Here is a 22,254-nt window from a genome sequence, read left to right as displayed (position 1 = left end):
TATTTGATATTTTTCTTCGTTGCACCTTTGTTAACTAAAACTCACACTTCAATAGTGGTTAAAGTCTCGTTAGAACACTTCAATAGTGGTTAAAGTCTCGTTAGACCTGGAATGCTTTTTAACGGTTTTACCTTTCAGAGCGCAACCCTCACTGATAACTTTTAAACTATCCAGGCCAGTTCTAATGCTCGAGAAGGGCGTGTAATGATCTACAATTTGGTTGAAGCTGCTCAAGAATTCTTGTCTGAAATTGTTCCACCAGAACGTCTGCATGGATCTGTGAGCTTTCTTGCTTTCAGCATTCCTTTAATAACCGCCCAAAGTAGAGGAGCATGGAAGCAACATAGCTTCTCTTCTGTTTGTTTTAGCTGTATAAGCTGATGGTCCTGTTGATGCAACTCCATTGTAGTTGGAAATTCATTGTGCATAAAAGGTTGATATCATTATCCGAGAGATACTTGGAATTTGACCAAGTGCATTTTTTTTGTTTTAGGTTTCATGCCAGACGGCAGATATTACCAGCCAACTGACGTATAAGGATGGGACAGTTTCATCCGGTGATACCTGTTCTTTTGGTGGACCATTTGTATATGGCTTTGTCGATCTTTTTAGTGGCTCAGGGGAGTCGTGGCATGTATCAGCAGGTCTCAACCATGAATATGACAATCAGCCGAAGAAAATTGACCAAATTGTGAAGCCAGCATTGAATCAAGCAGCTAAGCAAGAATCTTTGCGTAAAGCTGAAATGAAATTAGATGCTCTTGAAGAGGAGAGTGAAGGCGAAAGTAAATGTTGTAGTGATTTGAGTAAAAGTTATACGGATGAATCAATCGAAGACCATGTCATGTGCAAGGTAAAATCAATAAAAGAATTTAACTTTTGAAATGGAAAATTTCATCCATATTAGTGACAGAATAGTTTTTTTCAGGATTGAACAAAATCAGCTAAAACCTCCGACATATTAGTCTTTATTCCTTTTTCTATCTCTTGATATCAACTATTATCCATTTCTAGCTATTTTATTTTTATGGGGTAGCTCAATCTATTGCTGACATTAGGGAGATTTTGTTCATCTTGAAGGATCTTCCTTCTAACATCTGACTGTCTTACAGAATATTTTTCTGGAAGGGAATCTATCAGACTGTGGTGATGCTCAGCGGGAAACTGAATCTGAACCTTCAGAACTATCATTGGTTCATGACCATTTACCCAACACCCTAGAAAAAGACCTCATTCTGGTACTTCCCTCTAAATAGTTACTTATCATTCTTTTGATGGTACAGGTGAGAATTTTTTGAAAGCTGGAAACAAAACTAAAGCATCTTTAGTTATTTTCTGGTTTTGGTTTAGAAGATAACAGGACAGAATGGAATATAGATAGTACATTTGACTCTTGGTTTGGTAGAGTATGAAAAGATCCTCGTTTAAACTTCTCTTCCTGAACTTTCTTCCGCTTTTTATGAAGTCTTTCAACATAAACTATAACAATGCTCTAAACATTGCTTCTGTAGGCACATTTGCTTCGGCTTGCCTGCGGCCCTAAAGGACCACTATCCGATGCTTTGCCAGAAATAACATCAGAGCTCTTTGACCTTGGTGTATGATCATCTTAATCTAGTTCTTTGTCATTATTCTATGCTTACTTTTTGTTCCTCATTTAATCTTGTGTCACTAGGTCATTACTACCTCAATTAAATCTGATAGAAAAAATGGATGCCTCTGCAAATGATTTTATCTTTTAGATTGTCTCCAAACGTGTACAAGATCTGGCAACCAAACCTTCAATCTTTGATGGGACTTTTGATAATATTTTTCAAGCATATAAGGTAGGGGTTTATTGTTCTTTTCTTGAGTGGCTTCTTTCTGCTTCAGTTGTACGCCCATGTGATTGACAGTAATAATAATTTTAAACGAATGAATTTAATAGGTGTCATCAAAGCTGTCACAATTTTGGAAAGCTTCATCTGAATTCGAAGGGCAAAATTCTTCACCTCCTCAAAACTCACGATATTTAAATGACTTTGAGGAGCTCCAACCCCTAGGTGAGTGATTTTTTTTTCAGAATCCCGCTTATGTGATTTTCCCCCTGTTTATCTTCTTTAAATATTTATTTTCATTTGCTGCACAGCTGCAGTCTCATTTTCTACAATTGATGTCTTCTTTAACAAATGCCTAATAGACATCCTAGAATGCACTGTGTTGCATTTTATACGAGGGAAGCTTGTTGCTAGAGTGACATGAGAGTAGTTGCTTAAATCTGAAGACTAACCAAGCGCACGGATAACGTAACCCCTGTCAACTTTGCGCACTAGAGAAAAAAACCACTTTCTGAGAATAAGAATAGGAGCTCAGTAACAGAAGTTATATGGAGATGAGGAACTCATGTTATGCCAAATAGGCAAGTACAATTGTTATGCTAACTTACAAGTATGATAAGAAGTGTTCTAGAGATTAGATTGTAAAACCAGTTTGTTGATCTATCCTAGTTAACAACTCGCCAGTTCTTCTATTATTTAATTAGTCTCTGGGCACACTGCCTTGTTTATGGACGTTATACCACTAATTATAAAATTTTAGAAGGTACATAGATATTAGTTATTATATTATACTAGGTAAATTACCCGTGCTTCACACGGAATTAAACTATTTTATTAGGCTTACATATGATCATTCGGTAATTTTTGTATTTTCAATACATAATTGCCAAAATCTTTTTATCTTAAGGCAAAGTGTTTCTCCGAACTTAAAGTGCTATATTTTCAAAAAAATATTGTTGTTGTGCAAAAATTATGAGTCATAGATAGACTTTAAGTATAAGAAAATCTCCCTGGAAATATTTTGTAAGATGTAATGAAAATTTTAAATCTAAGAAGTCATAAAGAGCAACATTAGAAGTTAAAAAAAGAGACCACAAAATGTTAAACAACAACAATCCCAAGTAAAGTGAAACATCACGTCCATACAAGATCATAATTAACTAAATTCAAATGGACGATCTTGGACTCCTTTTTTATGAACCTCAATCAATCTCTTTTTTATTAATGTATGTCATATCAAGTATATGCTAAAAATGACCATAAAATTTTTATTATCATAAATGTTTTATGTCATTGTCTCAAAATAGTCATTACTATTTCTAAGGTTTCATATCACCGGCTCCAACTTATTTGGATTAAAACATAGTTATTGTTATAGTTATATATGCAGTTACAAAAAATTAATGCAATTATCAACCAAGCATTAGGTGACATCTGAATGTTCATAGCGGGATATACTAAACCAAAATTTTGACATATAACATATTAAAATCTCACAACATAATTTTGTGAGAACTTGAGCACAATAATATCCAAAAGTTAATAATAATAAAGACGACCTTACTTTCCTAACAATCAACAAGAAAAAGGCATTTACTTAATATATTTTTCAAAACGATAGTCTTTCGGGTGGTATCCAAATTTAGAGTTCACAATTTTAATTGAAAGAAGCATGAAAGAGTTATTACTTCTTTATCAAAAATTAAAAAATTATCAAAAGAATGAGTTATCACTACAACAAAAATGATCTTTAATGATAAATAGTAGCTTAATTATCATTAAATATATATTTTTAGAGGCAATAGGTACTTTGTCTAGATGCCCCTAAAGTCTATAGCAACAATGAACTCAATGACAATTAATTAATTTCGTTAAAGGTTGTAGCACTCTTGTGAATGTGCATATCTATTGCTGATAAGAAAATATTTTTGTTATTGTGTATTTTGGACATTTGTTTAGTTTTACAAAAATTTGATCTCTTATTATGTTTAAAATAGAAGAGAAGAAGTATGACAAATTAGTTAACGTGCAATAAAAGATGTGGACAAATTGTCTCTATACAAATATTCTAGAAATAGTGCAGTGGCATACAAAATGTGTGTACCTTAAAAAACAATCAAAATAATATACTAACTGTGGCAAGCAAGAGAGCAATAATTTTGGTTCTTTTAACAAACTTCATCATTGGTTCTGTATTAGTTATTTGTTGTTGTGTGCTATCAAATATAGCACAACCCACAAATAATTTTTCCAAAATTACATGAAGAAACCCTGTAAAAAAGGACAATGAGAATATACATTTTCAATCTTCCTCACTAGAATTTAAAACATAATTCAAAGAAGTCAAAAACATAGCAAAAAAGATGTTGCGATAGATACATGAATCACTATGATTTATAGTAAAAGATTAGCTTCATGAAATAGGAGGAAGAAAACTTTGAGAAACGAAATACACTTTATAAGAAGCATAATTTAGGTATTTGAATTCGAAAAAAACATACAAATAATAATGACATAATTCAAATAATTGTTAACTAAAGAATTACAAGTAATAAATTAAACCATCAACCATTTCAACAACGTTATGAGTTGCTCACCAAGAGGTCCAAGAGTCGTAATGTCGCATCGCAATTGAAATCAATTTGCTTTGTTTATAAGAAGAGGCCTGTAGAAAGGGACAAAAGATAAGATCAATTTTTAATCACCCCTACTGACAATTTAACAAATTTAAAAAAAGGTCACCAAAATAGAAATTTTTTTTACTATAGTTAGATGAATCACTACGACTTATAGTACAGATTAAGCTCTACGAAAACTTTAATGAATGAAACAAACTTCATAAAAACTCAATTCATGTATTTGAATTTGACTACACTATAGTGGGAAAAAAACCTATAAATTATAGTGACAAGAAATTCCTCTATTTATAGACAACTTAGGGTAGTGTGAATAAATATTTATTGTGCCTTATCAGAAAGGTCACAACTCTTTGAAAAAGTTACAATCCTTCAAAAGATCACAACCTTTCACTTAAGTCATAATTTTTCATAAAGGTCGCAACTCTTCATAAGAGTCACAACTTTTCATAAAAGTCACAACTTTTAAAAAAAGTTACAACTTTTCATAAAAGTCGCAACTTTTCATCAAATTCACAACTTTTCATGAAAAGGGAAGGCTAGTTTTGAAAATAAACAAAATTTAAAGGAAATTCTTGTTTCTGGTGGCGCCACATAGAGCGGGCCTAAGGTTCTCTTTTATATAAATATATGATATATGATAATAAAATTTAATTTCCCGAAATTGATGAATTCTAGTCCTAGGTTGAGAAAGAAGAAATCCTGCCCCACAGAAGTCCTTGGAGAGGCCATATTGCAATTTAGTTATATGGTTTGTATTTGTTTTAAAAGTCCAGAGTCCAGACAGAATGAATACAACATGTTGACTTATTTTCTCATTGCTCGTGCCTCGTAACAATATTTTACTTCTTCAATGACTTTGAGACTTCTTTGTGAAACAGTTTGTAAAGACAAGCTTGCACAGCTCTAAGAACATTCAACAATATCTTTGATGTGAGGAACATTAGTACATTAATGTTATGAATGGACAATAATTTAATGCCTTTCTGTAACAAAAATATCTGTGTGAGATGATATGTCTGTTGGATGATACCAGGAAACCTTTTCACTTGTATTACTGTCTGTCTCTTCAACCTCCTTCTGTTGCAGCAGATAATTGAAATTATTCAGGAAGTATTAAGAAGTGTTTAAGAACGCTAAAAACATGTGAACATACTGCTGATTGCTAAAGCACTAAACAAACATACTTGCATAAAAACACAAAAAATACTAATAAAGATCACAAGGCAAGAGAAAACATTGGATAATGATTACACTTTTACCTCTTAGTTTTCTTGCTTTTATCACTTCTCCAATCTTAACATATGATAAGCAAACTCAAAGTCCTAAGCCTAGTATTTCTGTTAAAGAATGTCCATCCATATATGTACGTCGATTCCTCTAACTCTATTGGAGGTTCTCATCTCTCCATGTTATACTTCCATAGTCACCATCAGTCTTATTCTCAGAAGGTCAAATTGTGTCTGAAGATTTCTTCTAGTCAGAGGTGGAGCTATATTGTTCTAAATTCTAAGGTTGGTCAGGCAAACACCCTTCGTCGAAAAATTGTACTGTGTATATAGATAAAAATCTTATTCTATATGGACATATACTACGTTTTGAACACCCTGGACAAGATTAGGTGAGGTAGGGTGTTCAGAAATTGCTATCATTCGCCAACAAACGAGTGGGCTTGACGCGGGTTCGATCTGCAATAGCGAACTTTTTTTAGGTTCTGTTCTTATAATTTATAAGGTTGGATAGCCAGTCCACTTTTTTCCTTTTAAAAATCAGAATCACAATGTCCAATTGGATTCCCCGTATCTTTGACCTTTTCCTTAAAAAAGCTAAAAACAATCACTTAAAGCAAATGTTCCATTTAAAGTTAATTATGGCAAATTCTCAAAGCTCTCAACAATTTTACCAAAATTGTTAGCTCAAAAGCTCTCATGAATAATGTTTTGGTTCTACTCTCCATTCTATGTGTCTTGTTGTTAGTGTTGTCATTGATGGAGGCCGATGAAAGCATAAAACCTAAAAGTGATTCAATTCTAGGTCAATTTCTCTTAATTTTTTTTGTTTTTGGCTATTTACGTTCTCTTCATGTAAAATTAAATATGAATATTTTTTGTGTTCTTTTTAATGATAATTAAAGTTAAATATTGTGTAGTTTAATTTAAAAAAATTTCGGTGCACCCATTTCAAATAAATAAAATTTACTTGTATTGAGTAGTTTGATTGATAAATTTTCGATAAACCTAAGCATCATTTTTTTGTTATTGATTCAAAATATGAACACCCTTCGTGAAATTCCTATCCACGTCACTGCTTCTAGTGATACGAGGTTCTACATCTTTATTTTTCTTTTTGCATGTATCCACTCCCCCTCTCCATTTCTTTTTAATTCACACATTCAATTAATTACATCAGTGTGCCTTCTGAGAACACACATCCAAAACCATCCATACAACTCATAATTTAGAAGTTGATCGAAGTAATCACCGACTTTCCCTTCATCTCTTCCTCTACTTTCACCCTGTTGTCTCCCCATATATATATATATTGATTTACATTATTCTTTTGATCAATCAAAACCCCTTCCCATACATAACAAATTAATGTGATATATTCATATCATAATATATGAACAGTAAGAACTAGCATTCTTATTGAGACTATAACTCGTAGGGAAGAAAATAGATTTATGGATGGAATCAAATATGCAGTATTTACAGGCGAAAGTATTCGGTTATTGGAGAAAAATCAATATACTTCTAATTCTTATCCAAGTCTTGTATCATTTAATGATGCCATGTGAATCACTTGAAACATGTGAAGTGTATGGCTAACCCAATAGCGGAAGTTTTGTAAGGGGTCCAAATGGGTTCGACTTGAGTAGGTTGAAAAAAGAGATATGAAGGCTTCTTATTCCACAACAACGAAAGCACTTTTTCACTCTTTCATATACTAGGGGATTTCACTTGGAAAAGAAGACCCAATCATATGATTTCATTATCTCCCCTCTAAGCCATCTATTTCTCTTCTATTTCATCTGCTATTTTTTAGGAATAGAAAAGGATACACAGATAGAGTACAAAATAGACTTCTGTTTATTGAATTAAACAAAATTATTATTAAAACTATAGATCCTGGAAGACAATTCCGATTGGTCAATAAAAATCGATTTCATTGCTATTCTTTTTTGAGTTTAGCCAATTTATCATGAAAGGTAAAAGGGGATAAAGGAACCGTGTGTTTTTTTGAAACTAAAGTAAACCGCGTGTTGATTGTCCTGTAAATATAAGTTGTGTTCCATGATAAAACCAGTTGTTGCTGATACCTTCTTCTCTGTTCCTAGATCTTTTGCACATTTTCGTTAATCCATGAACGCGGTTTTTATTTGTACAAATGGTACTTCGAGCTTGGAACGAGCATGAAGAGATTAACGATACTTCTTTATCTTTTGAGTTGTTCAGCTTATTGGTCGCTCAAGATCTTTGGTCTTAATCCGTACCCAAAGAAAAAAATGGGATCACATTCTTATTTACTCATTGAGAAAGTTATCCTATAGATGATGTATTCTTGCCTGTTCGAAACACGAATCATAGTATTAATTCTTATGGGAATGGGATCGAAAAACAAGAGATACTTTTTTTCAAAATATGGACAAATGGAAGTTTAACTCTGTAAGAAGCACTTCATGACGCATCCCAAAATTTAATGAACAAGTTCCCGGATAACAAGTCCAAAAGTTTTCTTCTTGATGAGATCGATATTGATGATAGTGACAATCTTGATGCTAGTGACGATATCGATCGTGGTTTGCGTCTGAATAGCTAATTGGTGAGGCAATAGCTTACTAAGGCGATGATCAATAGACCAGCCACATTGAGACTGATACATGACCTAGACTCTTATGGGAGGCAGCAATAGGGAATTTTCTGCAATGGGCGAAAGCCTGACGGAGCAATGTCACGTGGAGGTAGAAGGGCCACGGATCGTGAACTTATTTTCCCAGAGAAGAAGCAATGATGGTAGCTTGGAATAACCATCGGCATTAGAACGACGGCGGGGGAGCAAATCCAATTAGAAAAACTCACATTGGGCTGAGGGATAATCAGGCTCGAACTGATGACTTCCACCACGTCAAGGTGACACTCTACCGCTGAGTTATATCCCTTCTCCGCCCCATCGAGAAATAGAACTGACTAATCCTAAGCCAAAGGGTCGAGAAACTCAACCCCACTATTCTTGAACAACTTGGAGCCAGGCCTTCCTTTTGCACTATTACGGATATGAAAATAATAGTCAAAATCGGATTCAATTGTCAATTGCCCCTATTGCAAATAGGATTGACTACCTACTACTGCTACTACTACTACTATCTTATTTAGTAGAAGGAACTATTACTGCCAAATTACTATGTCGTAATATCTATTTGTGAATACCAAAAGAGTTGACGAATACATTCTCAATAAATTACCTTATGCATTGCAAGACTAACATGGTCCTTTATTAAAAGGTCTTAAAATCAATAGTTCTTGATACTTGAAATTTTTTGAAAACGGAAATCTTTTCATCTTCCTCCTTTAATTGTGTTGTGAGAAATATAGGATAAAAATATTATTGAATTGTTGTATCTACATTATTAAATAGAGACCCTATTTATAGGCATCACTAATGGTGGATACCTAACTGGGTTGTACAGTTCCTTTTGTAATTTTAAAACAGAATGTTGGTAGTCTGCTTTTTCCTTGATTTAGAAGCATATTCATCCTTGTATAGAGGATTGGTTTAGCTTCACCAATAATAGTTTGTCTCTGCAACAATATTCTTTTTTATTAAAATTGGGAATGAGGTCCCTTTTGGCATTTCATACCCATTTATCATATCAAATGGAATAGGCTTAGACATGGACCAAAAGATAGTGGCCTGCAATGAGTCGAGTTTGGGATAACTTGATTTAGTTAACAATATCATTCACAGCGTTATTGCACACTCAAAGTTCTGAGGCTGCTTGGTTTGAAATGCGTAATAACCATTCAATTCTTTCATGTGCGTATTTGTGCTGGTATAAAAATGTTCTCATTATTTACATTCTAGGTCAGGGTGGGTTTGGTCACGTTGTGCTGTGCAAGAATAAGCTTGATGGGAGGCAATATGCCATGAAGAAGATTCGATTAAAGGACAAGATTCTGCCTTTAAATGACCGTATAGTGAGGTTTGTATCTGACGTTGGTTCTGTTGAAATTAGTCTGACTTTTTGTGCAGAAAACTAACCAGCATTCAATGTTAAACCTTGGTGCTGGAAAGTTAGTACTGTGCTTCATCTTTATTATTGTCATTGATCATTTACATGCTTATTCCTTTTTACAAATGCAATTGTTATTCTTACAGCTTGTTTGGAGTTTTTTTTTAACCTGATTTGATCAGTAATTCTGATTAAATCATTATTATAATTTAACGGGTGTTTATGTTATCGTTATTATAATTGAATTGCTGTTTATGTTAGGAACAAAAACTGTTTTAGTAGATAATCAATTTTTCAGTTAGTAGAAATTGATTAACTTTTGATTAATTACTTTACAACTGCTTTTTTATTTCACGGAAAAGGGCCAAAACTGTCTCGGATCTATTGGGTTTGGTATAAAAATGTCCTCTGTTCACCTATTGATCCAAAAATGCCCCTGCCCTTTTTTGGGGCCTGAAAATGCCCTAAAGCCTAACTGACGATTTAAAATATAATGGAAAACCAAAACTGCCCCTGATATATTGGATTTGGTTAAAAATGCCCTGCGTTAACGAAATATCAAATCAAATAACCCACCCACATCTATCTAAAGATCCAACCTACCACAAGATCTAAACCTGAATTTAATAACAAAACCCCACACTAGATCTGTTTCCTTCTTTTTTGTCACCATCCTTCAGCCAACTTGCCTTAGCCTTCTGTCTGAGGACCGAATCTTGCAACTTCAGGAAGTGAAAATTTTTGGCCTTAGCCTCATACAAGGCAACCCTTTGACCAAGAAAATTATTGGATATCAGAGCCATTTCCAAATCAGCAATCTGTTTCTCCACCTTCTTAGGCTCCTCATATATATCTCCAAATGTCTGTCTTGACCAAACATTCATTCTTTTGATAGTCCTTTAAAGGTTCGGATGTAATATGCACATTGGATTGCCAGCCACAAGTTCTTGCCGGACTACTTCAACCATAAGCAGAAAACTTTGGGCAATTTTCATAACTAAAAAGCTGTAAGAAAATATTACAATTTTATGGATGGAAAATCAAAATAACAGCCATAAGCAGATTCGGGGATGAAAGTGTCCTTCAACAGAAGGCGAACACCTAACATATATGCCGATAGTATCTCCTGAAAAAACATAATTTTATAAGGCTTTGGGCCCTCCAACATTCATTTAGCATTAGGCCTTCTGTTAACACATAAGCATTTTTAATTATTTATAAACATGTTTACATATGTAAAAGATCACTTTCGATATCAAAGTAACGTCAGAAAAACATAAAGTAGTCTAAGGAATTTAATTTGCATAGTCAACATATCATTTGATAATTTTCATAACTAAGCAAAGCAAGCACATATTTGTCCCCACATGCAATTTGCAAGAGGTCACAAAACACTTGAATAATATTTTTGTGCATTTCATCAAAAACTTGGAAATATGCATTTTGAAGGGAACAAAATTAAAGGGTTCGATCTTAGTTACTTCATATTCTCCCGAGCATAAAGACTTGATGGAAAACTTTCAATATTCAACTAGCATGGTCAATCTATAAAAATATTACATAAAGAGGTGAATCATTCTCATAAATGAGGAAAATTTGAGTCCTATGTATAGTATTGTTTTATGCATATTTTACATGGAATATAACAAACTAATTAAATATTTTATACATGACATCATAAATTACCTGTGCGCACCCAAAGGGTAGCAACTTTGGGTTTCCCTTGTCATAAATAAAAAAGGCATCATAAATTAGCTTTTCTAAATAGACAATTTAAATTAAGTATTAAGAAATTCTGTGAAAGAACTTATGGGAGGTGAAAAGCTTTTAGGCTCCAAGTTTTAGTATCTCACTTCTTATCTTCGATCACATGAATGGTTTATATATGTTGGTATCGTTTGTTTGGGAGCATCCCCCAATGCTTGGTTTTAGGTAGGTTAAGTGAGCTTTATAGGTGTCAATCACTTACTTCTTGATTGTCTGTTTTCTTTTATACTAGTTTTGATACACGTGCATTGCACGTGAATATCAAATCATGTAGTACACTATTTTTTAAAATAATGTCATTATTATTAAACCAATTATTTAAGTAAACAATTATAAATGAGATAATAAAGTATACGTTTATATGAATAATTGATGTAAACTCTCTTATGATTACTGAGCGTGTGCATATTGAAAGTTGTGAAATCAATATCCCAAAAATAGTTATATCAATTCTATTTATAATATAAAACTTAGTAAGGTGACGTGACAATTCTCTATGACCTCTAATTATATCTTTTTCTGTTTGACAGTTTTCTTATTTTTTTGATGACAAGGGAAACCTGTAGCCGTTACCCTTTGGGTGCGCACAGGATAGAGACAATTTCTCATTTTAAAATCAAGTGATGTGTAAAAATAAAAAAGAGACTTACAATCTCTTAATTACACCTCTTAAATATACCTTCTCCTCCCCTATAATTCATTGCCTGGTTATTGTTGTATTATTGGAGTTCCTGCTTTTAGTACAATATAAATATAAATAATAAATATAAAATATAAAAGATATAATAAATTGAGTGTCTTCAGTTTGAGTACTATATTAATTTAACATTCAAGTTAGGGGGTGTTCCAATTCCACTGAACTTCTAACTCACTAAACAACTACAAATAACACTTGAATAAGAATAGAAATCTGAGCAAAATTTGTAGTTTAAAAAATGTGAGGGAACCCTTGAATTTATAGCTAATAAAGGGTAGCTTGAACATGTGCTAATTACGCCTTATCTAAAAAGTCACAATCCTTTAGAAAAGTCGAAACTCATCAGGAAAATCACAACTCTTTGAAAATAGTTATAACCCTTTGGAATAGTCACAACCCTTCAAGGTGAAAAAGTGTTTGTTTTTTATGTATTGTAATATACTATAAATAAATTAATGTAATCTAATATGAAATATAGTATATGTAGTAAATTTGGTGTTTTAAGAAGCAGAATAGAAAACTTAGAAAATTCGTTGTTTAAGAATGTGAGGGCACCCTCTATTTATAGCCAATAAAGAGTAGAATGAACATGTGCTTGTTGTGCCTTATCAGAAAAGTCATAACCTTCAGGAATTTCACAATTCATTGAAAATGTCGCAACTCTTTGAAAAAATCACAACTCTTTGAAAATATCAGAACCTTTCGAAAAAGTCATAACCCTTCAATATGAAAATGTGTCTTTGTTTAATATAATATAAATAAAAAATGTAATATGCAATATAGAATATGACTAAATTTAGTGTTTTAAGAAGAAGAAAAATAGCTTAGAAAATTTGTAGTTTAAAATTGTGAGGAAATTCCTCTATTTGTAACCAACATAAAATAGGATGAACATGTAATTAGTGTGCCTTATTAGAAAAGTCTCAACCCTTTAGCTAGATCACAACTCATTGGAAAAGTCACAACTCTTTGGAAAAGTCTCAACCCTTTGAGAAAGTCACAACTTTTATGAAAAGTTACAATCCTTTGGAAAAGTCACAACTCTTTGGAAAAGTAACAACTCTTCAGAAAAGTCAATTTTTTGGAAAGTCACAACTCTTTGAAAAAATCACAACTCTTTGGAAAAGTTTGAACCCTTCAGAAAAGTTTTAACTCTTGGAAAAAGTCACAACCTTTTTTTTTGACTCTAGTAACATTGAAAAAGTCACAACCTTTCGAAAAAGTCACATTCCTTCAATGTGAAAACGTGTTTTCTTTTAATATATTTTATAATATAATATATAAATAAACAAATATAGTATCAAATATAGGATATGTGCAAAATTGGGTGTTTTAAGAAGAAGAAGAATAGAAAACTTAGGTAATTTGTTGTTTAAAACTGTGAGAGAACCCCGCTATTTATAGCCAACAAATGGTAGTAAGAACATGTATTAAGAAAAGTCACAATTATTTAGAAAAGTCACAACCCTTCAGAAAGGTCACAACTCATCGGAAAAGTCATACAACTCTTTAAAAAGATCACAAATCTTCGAAAAAATCATAACTCTTTAGAAAAGTCACAACCTTCAATGTGAAAAGATGTCTACTTTTAATATATATATATATATATATTACGAATGTGAGGGAACCCGAAAACAAAGAATAGTATGAATATGTGCTTATTATGACTTCTCATGAAAGGCACACCCCTTTGGGAAATTCACAACCCTTTGAAAAGATCTGAATACATCAGAAAAGTCAACCTTTTGAAAAGGTCACAACTCTCAGAAAAGTCTCAGCTCCTTAAAAAAGTCATAACCCTTCAGAAAAGTCACAATCCTTCGATGTGAAATGTGTCTTCTTTAAATATATTTTATAATATAAATAAATATAGTATGAAAATAGAATATGTACTAAATTGGGTGTTTTAAGGAGAAAAAGAAGAACAGAAAACTTAGAAAATTTGTAGTTTAAAAATGTGAGAGAACCTCTTTTATTTATTGTCATAAAAAAGTAGTATGAACATGTTCTCAAAAAAGTCATAAACCTTTAGAAAGGTCAAATTCGTATAAAAAGTCCCAACTTTTTAGAAAAGTCACAACCTTTCAATGTAACGTGTCTTCTTTTAATATAATATAAATATAATATATAATTAATAAATATAATATAAAATGAAACATAGAAGATGTACTAAATTGTGTATTTGAAGAAGAGGAATAGAAAACTTAGGAAATTTGTAGTTTAAAAATGGGAGAGAAGCCCTCTATTTATAAAAAACAAAGGGTAGTATGAATAAGTGCTTATTGTTCCTAGTTAGAAAAGGCACAACCCTATAGAAAAGTCAGAACTCATCGAAAAGTCACAACCCTTCGAAAAAGTCACAGCCCTTCGAAAAAGTCACAACCCTTCAATGCGGAAAAGTGTCTGCTTTTAATATATTTTATTATATATATATATATATATATAAAATAAATAAATGTAATACAATATAAAATATAAAAGATAAAAGATATACTGATTTGTGTGATTTAAGTTGGGGCTGTTATAGTAATTTAACATTCAAGTTAGGGAGTTCATATTTTTAAGATAGTATAGAAGATAGATAGATAGATAGATAGATAGATATAGGTAGATAAATATAGATAGATAGGTTAGTCTGCTTTTGTTCTTACGCAGCTCAGTAGTGCTTGTACTTGGCAGCTAGTTGGCCTTATCTAATTTGACATTTCTGGGACTGTTTCTCCTATAACCTACACGGCTCCTGCTATGCTGATTTCTTTTTCCATCTTGGTTATATCTTCAGTCTCGTGCTTGCACGCACACACACAGAGGCACTCTCTCTTCCATATCTTTCTTCTCTTCTTTCGTACAATCTAGTGTTCCTACAACTTTTCATTTGTTTCCGTTATACTTGCAAAGCAAGGTTCGTTACATAGTCTCTTCATGATTAATTTGATACTTCGTCTGTGACTTGGTATGTCAGGGGAAAATAAAGAAAAAGCTTTTGTGCTTCTTGGTTTATAAACTGTGCAATATAAGCAATGAGCCCTATGCGGATTTTCTTATGCATTTCCATTTCCTAAAAATTATTGATGAGATGGTTTTGTGATCATGAAGAAGCATGTGGTAGTACCCACATTACCTTCTGATAAGATTCTTGTTCTTATTTTATATCTTATTCCTTCTGCATGTTCACATAATTCTCTTTGATGTTTCATGTTAGCCATTGTCAGTATTCATCGTTGTCCATCACATGCTCTATATGTCAGTAGAAACTGCTTGTTGCAGAGTTCCTTTTACTGAATACTAGAATCAAAATCTTTATTTTTCGCTAAATACTTGACATTGTGTTATTTCAAGAAGTTTCTTCTTTCATTTATTCAGGGAAGTTGCCACACTTTCCCGGTTGCAGCATCAACACATTGTTCGTTATTACCAGGTTATCTGATATAAAAGAATTCATCTGTGCAAGCATTTGGAATCCATTGTTTGACTAACGGTTCCTATGATGTTTAAATGGTCTATTACTCAAACATTTCAGGCATGGTTTGAAACAGGCATCACTGTCTCCTGTGATGATTCCAGCTGCGGTTCCAGAACAGTAGTAAGCTCTAGTTTCTCCTATGTGGATAGGAGTGTGTCGGACCATCTTGGACAGGACAATAAGCTTGAGTCGACTTACCTATATATCCAAATGGAATACTGCCCAAGGTTCTTTCTTTCCTTTCTTATCTATTAGATTATCTGCATCCCCTCCCCACTTCCTTTCTTTTCAAAAGGAAAAGGTCCACTTATATCAAAATCACCCAAGAAAAGTTAAAGGGATGAGAATCGAGAGCCTATTCGAGTTAAACTGTGAAAAAACTGGGAGAGCCTACACGTACTGTTTTTACTTCATAATCTTCCTCGATCCTTCAAATCATTTGTTTTTCTTTTGAATTTTCATCTAATCTTCCGGTACTCATCGCCTTCTCTTATTTTCTTTTACTTAGATGGTGTTGCTTGTCTTCCATGTGCAGGATTTAATTATATCTCCTGCCTTTTCATATCCTTTCTCTGGGATTCTTATTGTTTCTTGAATAGAGCAAGTCACTTCCTCATTTTAGCTAAGCTCTGCCTTATTGCGCCTATAGTACGTGCAACCTCTAGAAATCTATTTTTCATAAAGAAGATAAAATTGGTCTCACAGGGGTCATGCTCGTAGTATCACAACAAACCTGGGAAAATTGAAATAAGTTACATCTTGAAGCCAGAGAATGGACAAATGCTCCAAACAAATCTGGGAAAGAAATAAAAGTTGCAACTTAAAGGCAGAGAATTATCAGATTCTGCTAAGAACCGACTCTGCTCCCATTCTCCCCTGTTCATTGTTCCTCTAAGGTTACTGTTGATAATACAATTAAATAATAAGTGTGCTCTCTCTAACAGCTTAAGCTTTTAGCTGAGATGGTCATACACTTCGACTTGGTATCAGAGAATGCAAAGGTCTTGAGATCAAATCTCACCGTCACCTATTTCGAAAAGAATTTCCACATGTGTGGCTCATGAAAAAGAATTACACCCGCACGTGAGAGGGCATTTTGATAATACAATTAAATAATAAAAGCATGCTCAATCTAACACACACCCATACGTGGTAATTTGTATTCCTTAGCATTAAGGGCTATGCTGGCCACCTCCAAAAAGTTATCAACAATGAGCCTAGCAAACTCAAACTAGTTACTCGCATCTTTCATTCTCAATCTTGACTTCATAATGATAATTGTATCCGCCAGTATTATTGGATAACAACCATGTTCCATTGAATATTTGAGAAAGGTTGTTCCAGCATGTTATTATTAACTTATGAGTATCTTCTGAATCGTGTAGAAGTCTGTTCAAACTACTCTAATGCCTATATTTCCATGGTCGTCAAAAATAGTAGAACACATTCAAGTCTCTGCATTTAAATAAGCAAGGCTAAAGGGTATATTCTATCCTCAAGCTCCAAACAATTCCCGATGAGTATGTTCATGAACAAACTTTATGCACTCTTATTGTGCTCACAATTCCCTCTCTCAAGTTCTGATGAGCCATGGATAGTGTTCAATTGGTGATCAAATAATTAAGATGAAGAGAGAAAAAATTAACTCAATTACGATAAATTAATCAACTAAAATCAATCTTAATAACAATGATCATGAAAGAATCACAACCCTGAATGTGAAGTTTAGCTCCACATAGACATGGTAGCAATACGAAAATTCATCCAAGGAAACATAAAATAACTAGTTTGACGGAAGAAATTATGAACGATGAAGCTCCACAACTGTTCCTTGCTCTCCCAGCATCAAAAGTTTCTCAGAGCTTGTGTTTAGAGTGTATTTATAGGTGTATGACATGTCCTAAGTCAATCCAAAATCGAATTGGAGGAGCCCCAGGTCGTGCAAAATAAATAACATTTCCAGACTTCCTGGCCTATCTTGGCGCTTCGCCTCGACATTGCATGCATTTTACTCCAAAACATCCTTACATTGGCCCTATGCCTGCTTCAAGCGTGCATATTGGGTTTACGGTTTTTCCCTGGTTCAGGCAACTGGCGCCTTTCTTGTGCCAAACGTGCACATCGCCTCAGTGTTTCTCTTTTAATTTTCAATCCTTACGTCGTTTGGCTGAAACTTGTTACTTTTGCGATCTTTACTTCATCCAATCATCATTAATGATTAACAAGTAGTCATTATATGATGATTGGATCCTCTATATTCTTCTTCCAATCATCATGCAATGATTAACATCATAGTTCTAAGTGACACTGGACAACAAATCATCTGGCCTGGGAAGCACATTTAGAAGGTCGAAATCAACATCGATTGATTCTCATGGCTGATGGTTAAAGATGCATATCTAACTCAAGATAACTTGACTACTTGAGGAAGAAGGTTTGCAACTTTGCTCAAAATGTTACCTTTGTGGAAAGGATGCAGAGGACACCAACCATTTAGTTTTACACTGCGAAGTAACGGATCAACTATAGAAATTGTTCTTAGGTATGAAAGGGATCATATGGCTTATCCCAAAGACACTGGAGAATTGCTATCTGGTTGGAAGAACATGGGAGAAACTGTGAAGCAGAAAGTATGATGGGAAGCTGTACCTGCATGTATTTGGTGGACAATTTGGAAGGGAAGGAACTCAAGATGTTTTGAAGAAAGTAGTAGCAGAATCTTTACTAGACATTATCGAATCCTATACACTTAACAAGAGTTGAGAAATTCACTGCCTCAAATAATCAAATGATTCTGAGACTTTAGCCTTCCCTTTTTGTTGTGCTTTTAAATCAATGCACTATTCAAATAAATAATCACAATAAGATTTCAAAACTAACAACACCCATATTACTATAACCAAGTTCTTAATCTTGATGTCAATTAACATGTCAACTCTCATATTTTTCTAAGGTTAAGTCTTAATTTCTCCAAAGTTCATAAATCTAATGATATTCATATAATATAGTACACCTAATATTTAATTACTTAAATTAATATGTCAAAACATTGGTCAATGTGATAGCTATAGGAAGATTCCTAAAACTTAAGCTTTAAACTTTACAATAAGATATACAATGAGGCGAAACGTTGTATCATTGCTAGGCTCATGGTAATTGTTTCTTTTGTTTTAGTTTTGGTGTAAAGAAGAAATCACGGAAGTAGCAGAATCTTTACTAGACATTATCGAATCCTTGTAAGAAGATTAAGGATCACTTTTGTTTTGCTTTCTGAAATGCAAATATTGTTGCGCTGGAGATCTATTTTTTTTATGACAAGGAAACCCGCAACCGCTACCCCAGTGGTGTGAATGGCGAGCGCCTCATCGCCTTTGGCGAGAGGCGAGCGAGGCCTCCTCGCCATTCCCCACTGAGGCGAGGCTGTATGCAAAAGGCGGCCCATGGCGACCTAATGGCGCCAGAAAAGACGGCGCCTTTTTAATTTTTTTAAAAAAATATTTGACTTAACAATATTAGTCAAAATTAGGGCTTTTTTTAAATATTTTCAAAATCTGCTGCTGCGCATTCTTCTCCCCGACTCTTTTCCCCTCGCGATCTCTTCTCCTGGTCTCCATCATCTTCGAGTTGCTGCTGCTGAAGACCTGAGGTATACCTCTTTTTTTTCTGTTCTTCTTCAATTTTTGTTTCAGACTTTCAGTTCTGTTTTCTTCAAGTTTTCTTCACTATCTTTTGTCCTCTATTTTCTTCACTCTTTGTTTAATCCCAGATTACTGTAAAATGCCTTCTGTTTTCACTGTGCTGTGAGTTTGTGACTGCTGTCCATTATTTTTTTTGAAAAAAAAATTAATTCTTTCTATAGTAATTATTATAGTATTTGTAATATATGTAATTGCTATTGAAATTTTGAATATTATATGTGCAATTAAATATTTTTAATTATTGGTATTTATTGGCGCCTCAATTCAAAAAGGCGAGCGGCGAGGCATGGTGAGGCAGGCCCTTGTCGCCTTTTGTAGCCTCTCGCCGTCCAAAACACTGCTACCCTTTGGGTGTGCACAGGGTAAAACCCTTGCTCCTATGCAATAGCTCGCAAGCCTAGGCAAGTCCGGTGCGACGAGCTCAACCCAGAAGGCAAAGCCCTTGCTTTCGCTGGCAGGGGGTTTCGAACTTGAGACCTCCAAGATGGAAGTCCCAAGCCCAAATCACTGGTGATTTTACATTACTACTGTCAGCTTTCTTAAAAAAACAGAATACTCAATGGTATAAAAAATACTATTGAACTCAATTCCATAACTTAAGACTCAATCAAAGTCAAAGACAACCCTAACTTAAATCAATCAAACCCCGAAACAAATTTGAAATTTGGTTACCCATTACCCACGAGCCCAAATCTATTTTTAGATTGCCTGGTGTCCAGTAAGATGTTTTGAATCATAGAATTCCACGCGTTCTCTTTCTCCTTTTTTTCTCCTTGCTAAACAGAGGAAATAACCATTACTCTACATTTTTCTCTCTCCTCTTTCTGTCATTCTTTTCTTCACAGCTAGAAGTAACGGACTTCATTTATGTTTTTGAAGGACTCTCCGTCAAATGTTTGAATCATATAGTCATTTAGACAAGGAACTTGCATGGCATTTGTTCCGACAAATTGTAGAAGGCTTGACACATATCCATGGACAAGGCATAATTCATCGGGACTTGACACCTAATAATATATTTTTTGATGCTCGCAACGACATTAAAATCGGGGATTTTGGTCTTGGTAAGCATTTGTTTCATTTTCTTTACTTGTAAAAGTATTTCTTTTTCGGCTTCACCGAGGTATTTATCTTTTGCTTCATGATTTATACGGCGATGTTCAAGCAGCTTTGTTCTTTAATCAAGAAGCAAAAGGAATGCCCTAAATCTTTTCATTAGAATCAGAGATTGATACAAAAATTAAGTGGATATATTTTTATCGCCAAGCAACAAATAGTATAATGTGTTATCACGTCATATTGGTACCAGATAATATTCTTACAATCATATCATTTCTGTGAAAGTACTCTTACAATTACATCTATGATTGACTTCGAAATAATATATTCCCTTGTGAAACTCTTACTGTCCAATCTGAAGTAGCCAAAAGCTCTGCTAGAACCTTATATGCAAATATGACATGTGAGTAATGTGGAGAGTGTCCATCTTTGATTTTGGTTACTTATTCTCAGATCCCAAGAGGAAAATCTGAAATTTGTTCAGAATATAAGGCATGCGAGTTTTGCACTTAATACTGAATCTCACTTGAGATTATCATTGGACGTAAAACTACTTTTGATAACTGAGAGATACCACTAACTTTTCCACTATTTCAAAAATCCATGTTTGGACATGGAATGAAATTTCCTACACTGTCCTGGTATCTTTTCCCTTGTTTGTAGGGTGTCTTTTATGTTCAGTATGTAAGACAAATTGACCATGTCTTTACTATATTAATTTATATTCTGGAGTATTTACTGAATGAACCAACAACTTTTACCCTGTTCAACCAATCTACAGTTTCTGCGATTTTTTCTAGTGTCCTACAACTATCTTGTATTCCCGGTTGTCCTATTTTGCCTGGTTGCAGGAATCTGAATTGAAACAGATGGTGTATTTACTCTTTGAAATTTCAGCCAAATTTTTGAAACTAGAGCAGCTGGACCAGGATGTGGATGCTTCCGAGATGATAGGAGTTTCTGTTGATGGCACTGGCCAAATTGGTACATATTTCTATACTGCACCTGAAATAGAGCAAATGTGGCCAAAGATTAATGAGAAGGTCAGCATTTTTTACTTTGAGCAAGTTTTGCTTGATCTTAACAAAAAGCCTGCTTGGATACTAGTTTGCTTCTGACTCCATAGTCCGCAGGCTGATATGTACAGTTTAGGAGTTGTTTTCTTTGAGTTGTGGCATCCTTTTGACACTGCAATGGAGCGACATATCGTTCTTTCTGATTTAAAACAAAAAGGAGAGGTTCCTCCTGCATGGGCTGCTGAATTTCCAGAGCAGGCATCCTTGTTAAGGCGCTTAATGTCTCCAAGTCCATCAGATCGTCCATCAGCCGACGAACTTCTTCAAAATGCCTTTCCTCCTCGAATGGAGTATGAGATGCTGGATAGTAAGTAGTTGATATAGCTTTCTTTGACTCTTATTTCCTTCCTTATGACTTCTTTCTAAGTAGATAAGTTCACTGTTGACATCTGAAATTAGATAAAGCAAAGCAACAGAGGAATTATGCTATGGTTGTTCTTTGTTGCATATTTAATTGGCATGAAATAAGCAAAACTCAAAAAATGCTCTTTTGTAGAGTGTATCCCCCAGCTTGCTTTTTCTAAGCACACTGATCTATGGAGTGATAACAAAAGAAATGATTGGAGATTGTCCGTAAAGTAGGTGTGAAGACGACGAGAGTTTTGGAAGACAAGAAATATCTAATTTTTGACAGACTTGGGATATCTCCAACCCTATTCTCTATTTACTCTCCGAATACAGAGATCAAGACAATCAACTCCGACCCAATTCTCTATTTCACTCTCTAAAAAGGAATCTTCTTCACTCTCATCGATATTATATTATTATTTGTATTTCACTTTTATTTTCTTATTTCATAATATAAATCTTT

General features: G+C 33.9%; 1 protein-coding gene across 5 annotated transcripts in view; it reads left to right on the top strand.

The window, feature by feature from the left end:
* The window catches only part of LOC107004566 (eIF-2-alpha kinase GCN2), a 59,276-nt gene that overhangs the window by 15,544 nt on the left and 21,478 nt on the right, over window positions 1–22,254 (top strand). For 4 of the 5 annotated variants that reach the window (XM_027913108.1, XM_015202812.2, XM_015202811.2 and 1 more), the window contains exons 5-16: window positions 175–279; window positions 494–853; window positions 1,113–1,238; window positions 1,512–1,598; window positions 1,743–1,826; window positions 1,928–2,042; window positions 9,536–9,653; window positions 15,511–15,565; window positions 15,668–15,837; window positions 20,188–20,372; window positions 21,265–21,410; window positions 21,501–21,750. In XM_027913108.1, coding sequence (XP_027768909.1) covers window positions 175–279; window positions 494–853; window positions 1,113–1,238; window positions 1,512–1,598; window positions 1,743–1,826; window positions 1,928–2,042; window positions 9,536–9,653; window positions 15,511–15,565; window positions 15,668–15,837; window positions 20,188–20,372; window positions 21,265–21,410; window positions 21,501–21,750 — 1,801 coding nt within the window. The remainder of the gene's footprint in view (window positions 1–174; window positions 280–493; window positions 854–1,112; window positions 1,239–1,511; window positions 1,599–1,742; window positions 1,827–1,927; window positions 2,043–9,535; window positions 9,654–15,510; window positions 15,566–15,667; window positions 15,838–20,187; window positions 20,373–21,264; window positions 21,411–21,500; window positions 21,751–22,254) is intronic. The other variant, XM_027913107.1, reaches the window with a different exon arrangement.

Source organism: Solanum pennellii, chromosome 11, assembly GCF_001406875.1.
Source record: "Solanum pennellii chromosome 11, SPENNV200".
Classification (NCBI taxonomy): Eukaryota; Viridiplantae; Streptophyta; class Magnoliopsida; order Solanales; family Solanaceae; genus Solanum; species Solanum pennellii.
Note: the sequence above shows the minus strand (reverse complement) of the source record. Positions and strands in the feature narration are given on the sequence as shown.